We start from the raw sequence: 15,128 nt of genomic DNA on the forward strand, positions 1-15,128 counted from the left end.
GAATTCTCCTCACAGCAGATACGCCATTCACTGGTGGCCAGGTTGGACAGTATCTTTTTTTTGGTGTGGAAGAAGTGATAGCTGTCAAAATGCATGGTTAAAGGCTGTAATGGACAGCACACGAATTTGTATGGTTTCTTAATATAAAGAGTTTTTCGATTAGGTGCACTGCAAAAAGCTAGAACGATCAAGTGGCAGAACTGACTCAATTACTATTGTAGGAGGAATCTGGGAACACCATAAATCACACAGAAGCAATTGACTGAAAAAGTATAGAAAAGTCTGAGGAAGAAAATTAAAAACATCTTTCACAGACAGGAATAATTATGTTAAATAAGTTATCACATCATAGATTAGAAAAAACAGACCTGAAAAAGCTGAAATTTTATTTACTAAGAAGCAGGAAGAACTTATCAAATTGTAAACTGAATTTTGTCAAAAAGCTTTGTGCAATATCACACACCACCTCCCCACCAACATATCTTGCTCCATCCACATATATGCTATGCTCCTACAAATTCTCAGGTTCTTCAGTTCTGTTTTGATTTGCATTTAACCTCAAGACACTTCTAGAAACATCCAGTTAATTTTTTGAAGTTTCAAACATCCATTTCAAAAATATCCCATTTTAAAAATGAATGCAGCCAATGATAAATGTCATTAATATTTAAATATTCAAATCATGTTTGTACAGATGAATAGCATGAAAGCAAACATTAAACATGAACATTTCTCTTGTTAAAAACATGTTATTCAAAACTGGAGAAAGCAATACAAAGGAGAAGTGTGTTTACAGATAATTGAGGAGAGGCTGCTAAGCACCCATCATCAGAAAATAAATAACATGCAAAAGCAAGAAAAAACATATCAGGCCACCAAGTAACTAACCTTTATCTGTTTCATCAGTGGCATCAGGTGAGGGAACTACCTCCACTGCTGTTGTAGATTGTTCTGATTCTTCTGCTTGTTCTGTTTCAGATTCTTCCAAGATTTCCATCTTCTCCTCTATTTTTAACAATGGCCCTGCCTCATCATCTGTGGAATCCAAGAGGCCAATGCCTTCAATACTATTCATAATTGGCATTTCATCTATGGTATCATCTTCCTCTACTTCACTATCCTCCCAGGCAATGCTGCTTGGTGGAACGCAACACGTCAGCAGTGGCTTAAGAATGATATCAAGGACATGTCTGCGAATGAGTTCTTCATCTTTCTTGTACAGTGCCTGAAGTAAGAAAAAAAGATACAAAACAGAGGCCGAAATATGTCAACCTTTTATGCAGCATGAAGTTTATTCTAACGGTATTTCCTACTTCTGGCAACGAACAACTACAGCAGCCCCACTATTCTTAACTGTGCTTATGCTTCTGCAAGTTAGCTCTACACCATTTGTATTTTTAATGTCTATTGAAGCACAAATTTTAATCGAGTAGACTGCATCAATAAGAAAAACATTTAGCACCATGGCTTTTTCCTTGGGAGATAGAGACGATAAACTGAATAACTTAGTTTCATGTCTACACTAACAATAATAATTATAAAACACAAATAAACAAAACAAAATAAGTCAAGTTCTTAAGTATAAAGTTCCTCCACAACCACATTGTGCGAATTACTAACTCAATGGCTACAAAATTTTATTAATTTCTTTACACATTTTCATTAGTGTATTTGAGGCAGAACCAAAACTGAAGAATTTTAGTATTAGTTCAAAACAACATAACATTCCTAAAACTCGATGCCAATATATTGGCCACTGATATTGGAGCCAAACTATCAGCTATTATGTTTAGTATGCTTCCTCATATAAAAAGTGAGTAACAGCATACAATTGAAAAACCATAAACATTTTCTTACTTTATACTTCCTATCATTTCCCATCCTCAGAAGCAACTACAAAACGAAGCAGCACTTACCTCAATACAACGAACAGCAATCATTAACTGGAGTTGTCCCACAGAACCTGGAAGCTTATCAGATCCTTTCAAGATTTCCACCAACTGTAAGAAGTGAAATAATAATAGTATGTCACTGTCCTTATCTGAAGTTCATTCAACAGTAATGCACTTTCAGAAAGAATGTATACTTACTTTATTATGCAAAGGTTGCAGTACTTATTCCTATGATCAGGTAAGTAACAGAATAGCAACAAAACATGGAAGCTGCAAAGTGAACTGTCACACTATAATGCTGCTTCATTAGGTAACTGGTATAAGAACAGACCAGCAAACAACAGTCAAGAAGGAAGCCTTTCTGCAGAGTTGAGTCTTTTTCTTTCCAAAAAGCATTTGACTCAGTACCACACCTTTGCTTATTGTCAAAAGTACGGTTATACTGGGAATAAAGTGAAATTTGTGACTGTAATGGAGACTTTTTGGTAGGAATGACACAGCATATTACCTTGGATGGAGAGTCACTGTCAGATGTAAAAGTAACTTCAGGTGTGCCCAGGGAAGTGTGTTGGGACCCTTACTGTTCATGCCGTATATCAATGACCTTGCAGACAATATTAATAGTAACCTCAGACTTTTTGCAAATGATGCAGTTATCTATGATAAATTACTGTCTGAAAGAAGCTGCACAAATATTCAGTCAGATCTTGATAAGATTTGAAAGTGGCACAAAGAATGGAAACTTGTTTTAAGTGTTCAGAATGTAAAATTGTTCACATCACAGAATGAAAAACACATAGTATCCTATTACTATATCAGTCACTGTTGGAATCAGTTAATTCTAAGAAATGCCTGGGTGTAACACTTCATAGAGATAAGCAATAGAATGAATACATAGGCTCAGTTGTGGGTAAAGCAGATGGCAGACTTTAGTTTCTTTGTAGAATTCTGGGGGAAGCGCAGTCAGCCTACAAAAGAAATTGCTTACAGGCCACTCACGCAACCCAGTCTAGAAAATTCATCAAGAGTGTGGGACCCACATCAAATAAAACTAAGAGGGAATATTAAACGCATAGAGAAGTGCAGCACAAGTGGTTACAGATTTGTTTGATCTATGGGAGAGTGTCCCAGAGATACTGGAGAAAGTGAAATGGCAGACACTTGAAGGTAGATGTGAACTATCACAAGAAAGACTACAGACAAAATTTCAAAAAACCAGCTTTGAATGACTACCCCAGGAATATAGTACAACCCCACACTTATCGCTCACTTAGGAATTGTGAGGACGAGATGAGAATAATTACAGCACATGCAGAGGCATTCAGAGAATCATTCCTCCAGCACTACATAGGTGAATGGAATGGGAAGAAACCCAAATAAATGGTACAATGAGACATACACTTTGCCATGCAATTCATGGGGGTTAGCAGAATGTAGATGTAGCTGCAGCTGCATAACTACACTTTTTCATGTCTTTAAGGGGGGGGGGAGAGAGGGAGAAGGAGAAAGTGGGAAAGGGCAGGTGGGGGAGAGGGAGAGGGAGGGAGGGGGAGCTGACAGCAGTTACTGCTTTTATTAATGGAATTTTTGAGAAAGTCACTAAACTTACCTGGGAACATATATTCTTATTATACTTTTCTGGATCAGACGTATGAACAGTCGTTATAAGATTAACAACTGTCTCCAGTTTACTCCAATCAGTACCAGTATCTGGATCAGCATCACAAATTGCACGTATAAGAGAACTGACGCCTTTTGGCCTCATTATGCAATGGATTAGCAGTATGATGCAAGATTTCTTAAGCCATGTTGGAGGGTTGGTGCGTGCACAATTCTGCAACTAAAAATATTCAAAAATGATCACAACGCTTACACAGAAATTAAGCTTAAAACATAATGAAATTTGTTAATGCATAATTCATCAAGACACTAATACCTAAGAGGCAATATATGTATGAATGTGAACAGATACATAACATCACTGCAGATTTTCAAAAGGTCTGACATTGTACCACACTGTTGACATATGCAAGATTTGGCCAGACAGAGTATCCTCACAGCTGAGAGACTGGCTCTAAGAATATATGACTGACTCAACCCAGTACATAGTGAATGTCCAGTAGAATCAAAAAGAAAACTGGATGTCCCCCAAATGATACACAGTAAGGTCACTAACATTCTCAAAGTATAGAAATAATTTATCAGATAGTAATCTAACAATGGAAAATCCACGATGGAATGTAACAATATTATGAAAAAAAAAGTTGTCACTCACCACATAGCGGAGACACACACACACACACACACACACACACACACACACACAACTGCAGTCTCAGGGAATTGTAGCCACACTGCCACTATTTTCTTATGCATCACTATGCTAAATGTCTGTCCTCCTTTCTCTTCTTTCCTGTGTTTCTCTTGTTGCCTAAGCAGTGTGGCTACAGTTGCCTGAGACTGTAGTAGTAGTAGTAGTAGTAGTAGTAGTGTGTGTGTGTGTGTGTGTGTGTGTGTGTGTGTGTGTGTGTGTGTGTGTGTGTGTGTGTGTATTTTTGGCAAAGGCCTTATGGGCCGAAAGCTTTACCTTTGACAGTCTTTTTGTTGTGCCCCTCTGCAACTCAGCATCCCCACTACATGGTGAGTGGCAACTTTCCTTTTCATAATATTGTTATAAGATAGTAAAGTAAAGCCCCTAGTAGATTACAGGGAAATGCAGAAAAACTTCAACAGCATTTCTGCTTTGTGTATTAGACATCTCTTTCAATGTCCACAGACATAAATGATACACATAAAAAGAAAAAACCTGAATGAATCCAACAGCAACATTGACAGTGAACTAGTGGAGCATGTCTCCCCATCTCCACAGTGGGGACCCTATCAGCTGCATAGAAAAGGATGGTAAACATACAAATATCAATTTTGTTTCAATTGAAAGGTGATGGCTCTTTTACACAGTAGTCATTTTACAAAACTTGGGTCTGGCTTTCTTGATACGGACTTTAATTTGTGAGTTATACCTTTTGTTGTTAATGTTTAGATGACAGTTTGATATGTCTTTCTTACAGGTGACCATTAATTTTGTTTTATTGTTGTTGTTTCTAGTTCTTTACACTCACTACTTTCGTTAACTAAGGACAGAAGATGTTGAAGACTAAGTTGTCAGCAAATATTACAGCATCATCAGCATGATGGATATTGCCCATCTTCTCTCTATTCAAGAACATACATTATTCAACTTTTTCAAGAGCTTTTTGGAAGATACTTTTTGAATAAAGATTAAATGTCAGTGGCAACAAAATAGTTCTTCGTATTTCTGAAATAAGTCTAATGGAGATAACCATCAAACTTTAATAGGAATCGTTGGAGCAAAGTTATGTTGTTCTTGTGAAACTCTGCTCAGCAGATCTTAAGAACCGATAGTGGAAATAGATATTGCAGTTTTATTTCCTGCACTGTGTATATAATGTAGGTTCAGGAAAATAACAGATTAGGACATGTACTGAGTAGTCACTTTTACCCAGCTTCATATGCAAAGGGGAAAAGGACAAAAGAGTTGGTAATATTGGTATGAAGCACCATGCACAAATCACTGCATAACGGGTTTTGAAGTATACATGTAGCAGTTGTACAAGCAATGCAGATGCAGGTTCTTAGTACTTAGGAAATACAAATCTGCATTTGAAATAGTGTTAAATGCAACCATTTAACTTTAGACGGACTTTCTGGTTCCCGGTTAACTCTTACCTTATGTTCTAAGTGGACTGTCTCCCACACCCATTCTTCTGGCTAAACTCTACAATGATTCCCTTGTTTCTCCCTAAAAGGAACCTGTGGTTCCAAATGCCAAGCATACTGTCATTTATTTCTGTGTTTCTATTGGCAGTACTAGGAGTAATATCTCCTGAAGCTACAAATGACCAGGTTATATATATACCTGTGTTTCAGTTTGATGATAAGTGTAATGTTAGAAGAGTCAATCAACTATAATATTCTGACTCTCAGTTTGTATTTTATTATGTAGAACTGCATTGTTTACTTAATTGCAAAAGTTGTTTATGTATTCTAACACAATTATATTTGATTAAAATGGTTTTAATTTGACTCAGTACTTCCAACAGGTAAGCAGTGTTTGCCAAGAAACACACCACACACGCACCTTTTAGAAACAACTGTAAAATATTAGTAGCAGAGCAACATACCTACTTCATTAATTTACGCTCACTGGGACCATTCCCTTCACCTAACGTATTATGCAGTAACAGCAAAGACTGCCACCTGTTTATTTCCGCATAAGCTCTGTCATGGATTGCGTATTATCTTCCCCTGCTACCACATTTATTGTTCAAGTCCTTCCTTGCAGAATACAACACTTCACAATGCTCTTAAAATCAATGTATGACACATAAAAAAGAAACGTGTAGTACTGAAGTATAGTCTCATACTCACTCTCTTTAATCCAGCAGCACCATGCAGTATTAGAAGTTCCCTGATGACGAGTGGTTGGTACATTTCCCAGATGAAAGACAAATAATATATACGAAACTGAGAACGGTCTCTTTGCAGGCGCACCCATAGTTCAGGTGTCATCACAAACTCTTCGCTCTGGCCATTTGTTGAATTTGTCTCACGCTGAGCTGCTTCCGATCCAGATGACGCTACTACCGCTGTTGCTGCCACTGTGGTCGTTGCCACTACAGTTGTCGATGCTTGTGGTGGTGGCTCTGCAGGTTTCTTCAGTGGCACAAAGCTCAGCTGGGAGAGAGCAGCCATTAGATCACCCAAATGGTGCGAAACAATGATCTGGCGCAAGGATGGGTTCTCGGCGCACACAAGCAGGCCTCTTGTAACTGCAGCCAGCCGCTCGTACTTCTGCAAAAACAGATGCTGTAAAACTTTAATGAAACTATGCAAAATAGTTTACCAAGAGGTTAAATCAAACAATGGAAACTCAGGGTAGGAATATCAACACTGTAGGAAAAGACAGAGTGTTACTTATCAGCCGAGATGCTGAAATTGGCAGTCGTGTGCATGAGGTATACTTGCTTGTGAGTGCGAATGGTCTGTGTTTCTCTCTTGCTGATTAACATCACAGATGAAAGCTTTATGTAATTGTCTTTTAATTGTGCCTCTCTGCAACTTCGCATGTCTTCTTTACACTAAGTAGCAATCTGTCTTTTCCTACACTGTCCATATTTTTACCAAGAGGTTACATCATCATCATCATCGTCATCTAACATATCGGCTCTTAGAAGTATAGGAGTGCCAGTTACAAGTATTTTAAGTAACTTACTAAGAAACACATCTGGTGAAGAATTATACCAAATGATATAGCAAGTAGCAGTTGTATATCTGAAGTTGCCTTCAAAAGTATTTCTTGACCCTCAAGCAGGCGCACCTGTGTATAAGTGCACAGTCCACAAACAACATTGTGCTGTACCATTCCACTGTTGTTTTACAATTGCAAGCCCATACCTACTATTCCTTCATTCTCGCCTCAACCAACACAATGGTAAGTTGTGCTGTCATATGCCCAATTGAGCAGCAGTAATATGCAACAGCGAGCTACATGAGGACAAAAAAAATTAAGACCCTTGCAAGAAAATGACCCAGGTTTCAAGCTAGTGGTACACCCCCTCTATGAGGCAGCTGTCTATGAGATAATTAGCAATTGAATAACCGGCTGGCTGTTATCTTCTGCCAACTGATCTGTTTGATGCTTCAAGTGGCTCATCACTGTAACAGTTGCACGCAGCAGCAGAGTGATATAATGAAATTATATTTTATTATTGTTTAATTAAGCAGTGATGTAGCTCATATAAAGAAAACTAAAACTGCAAGTTTGCTCATCCATGTTTACCATGGTAACAAAGACAGTCATTCTTTACATGTAACCAAAGCATGCCACACGTTCGCTTGTATCATAAAAAAAGGTGCGCCCACTCGAGGGCTAATCACAGTAATATTTCAATACCTGGTACCAATCCGTGAATAATAAAACCAAAGACAAAAATTTAATATGAAACATATTACTCATAAATCAAGACAATATTATGAAAAGGATAGATTACTACTCAATATATAGCAGAGATGCTGAGTCATAGACAGGCACAACAGAAATACTGCTGAACACCTAAGCTTTCGGCCAGAAGGCCTTCTTCTGAAATACACAACATATACATGCACATTCATGCAAAAGCAACTCACTCGCACATGCGCACACACCCAAGACCACTGTCTCTGGCTGGCCTCAGAGATAGCCATCGAAAGCTCAATAATTTAATTCGAATTGACGTGGCTTAAAAACCGAGATGATTTTATTCAAGGGGGAAGCTGATTGAGACGGAGAGGCAGCAGGTGCACGGGATAGGGATGTGGCACCAATGAACTCTGCTTGGTCTCAAGCAGAGGGAGTTTCATGCTGTGCACAATGTGGAAGAGTGGATTGGGAGGGGAGATGTAACAAAGGAAGGAGGCCATACATAAGAGGGTGTTGGGAGGAAGAGGGACGATGTAGAGAAGAGGATGGTGCAGCAGGATGGGTGTGTGTGGTGCTGGAGCAGTGTTTGGGGGGGGGGGGGGGGGGATGTTGGGGCAAAGGGTAGTGGAGATTAAGGCCACAAGAATTACAGGGCTGAAGAAGACATTGCAAGGACAGTCCTTATTTAAGTAAATCAGATATGGGGGGGGGGGGACTCGTCAAATGGCTCGCACATTTCCATGAAACAATATCTAGACTGAACTTCTATTTACCCAGAAAGAATAAACTTAAAACTCAAAACAGCATTTCCTACAAAGTATTATACAACAAATCACCCAAGGATATTACAAAAATTGCTAAAACTTATTTAAACAGGCAGATAAAAAGTACCCGTTACGCAATGTATTCTATGCAATGGAGGATTACTTATACAAAGCAGTACTGATTTATATAAAAGGCAAGAGAGAGATTTCAGAACCAGCTTTTAAATTGTGAGACATTTCCAGGAGCACATGTGGACTCCGATAACAATTTGTTGGTTATGAACTAGAGATTAAAACTAAAGAGACTGAAAAAAAGGTAGGCCATTAAGAAGACGGGATATGTATAACCTGAAGATACTAGAGCATGCTGAGAGTTTCAGAGGGACCATTAGGCAATGACTGACAAGACTAGGGCAAAGGAATACCGTGGAAAACAAATGGATAACTCTGAGAGGTGAAATACGGCATTGATGAAATAGGTAAAAATACAAGGCCTAATAGAAATCCTTGTATAACAAAGGAGATGCTAAATTAAACTGATGAAAGGAGAAAATATAAAAATGCAGCAAACGAAGCAGGCTAAAGGAAATACAAATGTCTAAAAAATGATATTGACAGGTAGTGCAAAATACCCAGAGGACAAATGTAAGGATTTAAAAGTGCACTCCTAGGGTGAAGATAGATACCTTCTACAGGAATATTAAAGAGGCTGTTGGAAAAAAGATAAGCAGCTATATGAACATCAACAGCTCAGATGGAAAAAAATCAGTCCTAAACAAGGGAGATGAACTTTGGTTGGTTGGTTGGTTTGGGGTATAAAGGGACCAAACTACAGGGTCATCAGTCCCTTTTTCCTGACCCAAGCAGGGTTCAAGGTACAAAAACGCCCAGCACCACAGCTAAAAAGAAAACAAATGGAATGAACAAAAATTGGGGAAAACATACACCACGAGGAAAAGCAGAGAAAGGTGTTAAAACCATAGAGCAGATGGTCTGGACTGGCTGATCAAAATAATAAAAGAGGATGAGCCAGCCACTTTGCAACACATTAAAATGTCCACCCCAAAGAGAGAAAGTGAGATGAACACACGTAGGGAAAAGATGACCACCAAGACAAACAAATGCCAAGAAAGTGTGACAGAGTTAAAATGGAGAGAGGGTGGCGACCTCATAGAGAAGGCTAAATGCCCACCCTTAGATGGTACACTACCCCCCCCCCCCCCCACACACACACACCAATAAAACTAAAACGTAAAACTAAATCTGCTGCTGAGGCATTGTCATCCAACACCGAAGGTAGGGTGCTGGGAAGGTTAAAAGTCCACCATAGAGTGGCTAAAAGTGGGCAATTCAGCAAGATGTGGATGACAGTCATATGTGACCAACACCTGGTTGCCATCTGGAAAAGGCTGTTCGGATAGCAGGCTCAATGGAAACTAGATTATCAATGGTAAAGCAACCCTGGCGGGAACTACTCTGGCATGGAGCCAGTGGGCCATGTGACTCCAAGAGCCAACATGACCGCCAACTTACCATACGTTCTAACAGCTTACAAAGAATGTTGGTGAGGCTGATGGGCCGGTAGCTATCCACATGAATTGGGTTTTTACTGGGTTTGAGCACTGGAATTATGGTGCTTTCCTGCCGCTGTGATGGAAAGATGCCATCACCAGATCTGGTTGAAGATGATGAGGAGATGTCGCTTGTAGTTGGACGAAAGATGTTTGATCATCTGACTGTGGATCCGATCTGGCCCAGGAGCTGCGTAGGAGCAATGTGCAAGGACGCTGAGCAGCTCCCACTCTGTAAACGGAGCATTATAGGGTTCACTGTGACATTCAGTGAATGAGAGGGCTTTCCTTTCCATCCACTGTTTGAGGGTGCGAAATGCTGGGGAACGATTCTCTGATGCGGAGGCTCGAGTGTAGTGCTCAGCAAAGTGCTCGGCAACTGCGTTTGAGTCAGTAGATAACACGTCACTGATGTTAATGCCAGTAACACCTGTCGGGGTCTGGTACTCACAAACACGTCTGATCTCTGTCCAGACTTGGGAAGGTGACGTATGGCACCCAATGGTTGAGAGGTACCCCTCCCCACACTCCTGTTTCCGTCTTTTTATAAGCTGGTGAACACAGGCACGAAGCCATTTAAAAGATATTATGTGCTCTAGGGAAAAGCGTCATTTATGTCGCTGTAGAGCTCACCAACACTCTTTAATGGCCTCAGCGATTTCTGGCGACCAGCAAGGTACTAACTTTCACAGGGGGCACCCTAAGGAACAAGGGATCGTGTTTTCCGACACAGAAAAGATTGTTCTAGTGACCTGCTCAACTGCCACATCGATGGTACCATGTGGGGGAGATTCAACGGTGACAGCAGAAGTGAAAGTGTCCCACTCTGCCTTGTTTAAAGCCCATCTTAATATATGTCCAGGGGAACAGCGCTGGGGGAGTGGCAGGAAGATGGGAAAGTGGTCACTACCACACAAGTCATCTTGGGCTCTCCAGTGGACAGATGGGAGAGTCCCGGGCTGCAGAGGGATAAATCAATGGCCAAATAAGTGCCATGAACCACACTGAAATGTGACCCACAAGGGTTTAGGGTCGTTAAAATCTCCCAAAAGTAGGAAAGGTTTAGGGAGTTGATGAATCAGTGCAGCCAATATGTTCAGGGGTACTCCACCACCTAGAGGAACATATAGGGTAAATCCAAATGAAGTGGTCCAATAAAAATTAAGTTGGTTGCTTGACCATTTTTAAATATTTTAATTGTTTTATATGTGATTACCCTCTAATTGAGAAGTTCAAATCAGTTTTTAAAACACTTACCTTTCACCTTTCCTGAACGGCGGCCATTTCTGCTTGTAAGCGCGCGACGATGTTTCAGTTTAGAGACGTTAGCAAAAATATGAATATCTCTGCACTGGGTTAAGTTACAACATTGCAATTGACATGATTGTTTTTAGAAAAGTGTCCTCTACAACATTGCCTATTACACAAAATACCCTAAATACAAAAATAACCAGTCAAAATGACCTCCAAAGTTTGGTAACCAAATTTTCAAAAATCCACTTTTTAGGCCAAAAAATAACAAACAAGGAGTGATTTATGAGAGGCTATTTTTTTCCAATATTTAGATATCATAAACTAGTAGTCTCATACAGAGGAAGAACACTTACAAATGTTCCCTTAATTTTTTATGAATTTTTGAAATTTGAAAATTTTAAATTTTTGTAAAGTTTGGGTTAGTTATCTCAAGGTGGGACTTAATATAATGCTATATGATAGCAACATTCTGTAAAAATTTCAACACTGATACCTTAGTGTGAACAAAGACATGAATTTTTGAAAATGAGGAGATAATTCACATTACTTTACAACTGATCTTATGGCTGTTGCCTATTCATGTGTGATATTGGTGGGATATAATCAATTATTATTGACATAGGGTACTGAATTACATATAAAAAGTGGAAACATCTCTGAAATTAACATGTATATTATTCTGACATACTTAAATATTTTCAGTTAACATTCTTAGAGATGCGACTGTTCCTAAACCTGATGGTGAATGTTAAGAACACTTATTTCTTCAGACAGCTTCTGTGATATAGAATAAGAACTCCTAGTTGCTGTGGTAAGTTCAAGCACTGAAAGTTTTCTTAAAACATTTTTCATTGGTATCTAAACTTTGTCACTAGTAGATTTCTTGAATGGTGTTCTTGGGCCAGCAGGTTGGTAAAAATGCACAAAAACATAACTGTTTTCCAAACTTATTATTTCAACCTCTGCAAACCACCACTGTCCATCATACACACATGCCACTATGTCATTCAACGTTAAAGACAGATGTAATTTTACTGACACAATGATCATTATAAATTTTGGTTTCTGATGTTACATAGCATCGAACTAAATTTTCTGCAATGCCAAGGAATTTGTGGAAATGCCTTGTTCCTTTTATTGCTATACAGTTTTCAAATCTGGTTTGAAGTGTTGTTTTCATATGCAGAACAACTTTCTTGATAAGAAAATAGGTAATGCCTTTAAAATTATCCTTGCAAAAGACATACATGTCCTGTACTGTGAGAATTTGGTCTGTGGTTGGTCTTTGTAGGCTGGTTTTACTTACTTCATGTTTTGTTGTACCTCCTATTCCATTACATGCATTTTTACGATGGCAAGATGCAAAAAAGTGCCATTCAGCCTCCAACCAAAAGTCTACTTTGTGGTTGCACAGATTTGAAAAATTCTTTTTGTTCTTATACTGACTACCACTTCCATCGGAAAAATATATCAGCTTCTCAAGCTTGGGAAAATTTTCTTTTATGTAATTTATTACATAATTTTGAAACACATGTACAGCTGAAGTGTTGTGCTCCAAGTAATCGCTTAGAATGCAAATTGAAGAACTGCAAACTTCATCTTTCTTATTTTTAAAGTAGAGAATAAATGGATGCACTGTTGTCTGGTCACTGACCCAGTGATACCCTTGTATTGCATCCTGAATCACAAATGAAAAATTTTCTGCAAAATCAACTAGCACTATGAATTCAGTTTCATGAAGTTCTGCTTTTCTGTCCTTCAAAAACTAACTTTGGATTTTAGAAACATAGTGGTGACTTATGAGTTTTTGTAAGTTATCAATTAAAGATTTCAAGTACTCTTCCTGAGATTTAACAACTGTTATCATTTCTGCCCTGTCATTTATGACCCCGCTGTCTGGCATTTCCTCATCATATTCATGAAACAATTCAACAGCAGTTTCCTTACCAGGGCATTTATTACACAAACTCATCATGCAGTGACAACTGTTAGTGTCACAGACTATTAAATCTAGTAACTCTTTTTAGTTAAGATCACTGAGTTTTGCACCCGCAATCATCAGTTTGACATTTTGATGATATAAAGCAACACATCGAGTGTGTCCCTGAGGATCCAGCCAAAATACACCATTTAGGGCGGAGGTCACCAAATGTTGACCTTCCAATTTTGCATTCAGGTTGAGAATATTTGAAAGCTACATAAAGTTCATTTAAATTTGACAGCACTAGTCATTTCTATTTTGTTACTTTAACTACATTTGTAACAACTCTTTTGCTATCTTTGCAACCTGGGCACATTCTACTGTTTTCATCATCTTCAAAAACTGCTTTTAAATTGTTTATTCACTTATACCTACTCCTTTCTTCTTTCCTAAAACTGGAAAAATGCCTTGGCTCTTTCACTAATTTTCTGGTTAGTTTAACCAAACGATGAGAAACACTGAATTCATGAACTATTTTTTCTCTTTAACAACATGAGTCAGGGAGCGAACTTAAGATTTTAGCTTTTTCCTCTTTAGATGTCACTGAACATTTAATTTTTAATTTCTCTATTAAGCTCAAATATTCAGTGTCAGATGACACTGGTGGTAGGTTTTCTTCTTCATTAGAAATAATGTTATCTGTATTATAAAAAGCATGATTCCAAGTTTTTTCTAATTTTGTCTGAAATTTGTTGTTCCTTATTTTCAGTAACTGCTTTTCTTTTTCTGCTACTTAATTTTATAATTTTTGAAGCAGGAGATACGTCTAACTTAGAACAAGCAAAATCCAATATGCTAACAGCTTCCTCATTAGGAATATAAATGTCATTAACACGGTTATATGATTCTGGTTCTGGATTCACAACAAATATTTTTGAGTAACAATTTGGACAGAGGGAATTTCCAGGAATCGCATCACATTTCACTAGGGAAGCTGTTTCACTCTCACATAACAAGGACAAACGTTCAAGTTTTATTTCCTTCAAACCTTTAGCAATAGGTTTTTTATGAACTTTAAGTGGATCACAGCACTTTCTTCCTAAAATGTGGTTGTACTTCAGAACATATTTCTTCTCACGATACTCACACACTGTTACAGAATAACGTACTCAAAGTTTAAACAAAGTTTGTCTAACTTCATCAAAGTAATTGCCATTTTTCAAGTTTTTTGAAACTGAACCGTAAACTGTTTTGTGACTCACTTCACTTGCTATCTGTCCAACATAGCACTGTTCACCCATCTTATTGCATTCCAGTTAATCTCTCAAAATTGATTACAAATTACACACAGAACAAAGCACATAACACATTCTACACTCTCAATGAAGTATGTACATCCATTCTAACAGAGGTTTCACAACAGACCGACTACAACAATGCCACACCCAGCAATAATGTACTTCTTTATTGACAATAAACCGAAACGTAAATTTTTATTACCATAAAACAAAAATGAAAGCGCCTATTGTTTAATATTGCATTATTAAAAATAAACTAAATGAACATTGGGTGATAGTGTTAAATAAATATACGTCACAAATTTTATTACAATGAAACAATAAACCATTTAAATAGGCAACAGCCATAAGATCAGCTGTAGAGTAATGCGAATTATTTCCTCATTTTCAAAAATTCATATCTTTGTTCACAGTCAGATATCAATCTCGAAATTTTTACAGTACGTTG

At 38.1% G+C, this 15,128-nt stretch overlaps 1 protein-coding gene across 2 annotated transcripts in view; it reads right to left on the reverse strand.

Moving 5' to 3' along the window:
* LOC126458381 (transport and Golgi organization protein 6 homolog) overlaps positions 1-15,128 on the reverse strand; it is a 108,344-nt gene that overhangs the window by 55,796 nt on the left and 37,420 nt on the right. The window contains exons 4-7 of one of the 2 annotated variants that reach the window (XM_050095363.1): positions 6,342-6,764; positions 3,502-3,732; positions 1,917-2,000; positions 889-1,225 (exon numbers count right to left, since the gene is read on the reverse strand). In XM_050095363.1, coding sequence (XP_049951320.1) covers positions 889-1,225; positions 1,917-2,000; positions 3,502-3,732; positions 6,342-6,764 — 1,075 coding nt within the window. Of the gene's footprint in view, positions 1-888; positions 1,226-1,916; positions 2,001-3,501; positions 3,733-6,341; positions 6,780-15,128 lie in introns of both variants that reach the window. The other variant, XM_050095361.1, reaches the window with a different exon arrangement.

The sequence above is a fragment of the Schistocerca serialis genome, chromosome 2, assembly GCF_023864345.2.
Source record: "Schistocerca serialis cubense isolate TAMUIC-IGC-003099 chromosome 2, iqSchSeri2.2, whole genome shotgun sequence".
Classification (NCBI taxonomy): domain Eukaryota; kingdom Metazoa; phylum Arthropoda; class Insecta; order Orthoptera; family Acrididae; genus Schistocerca; species Schistocerca serialis.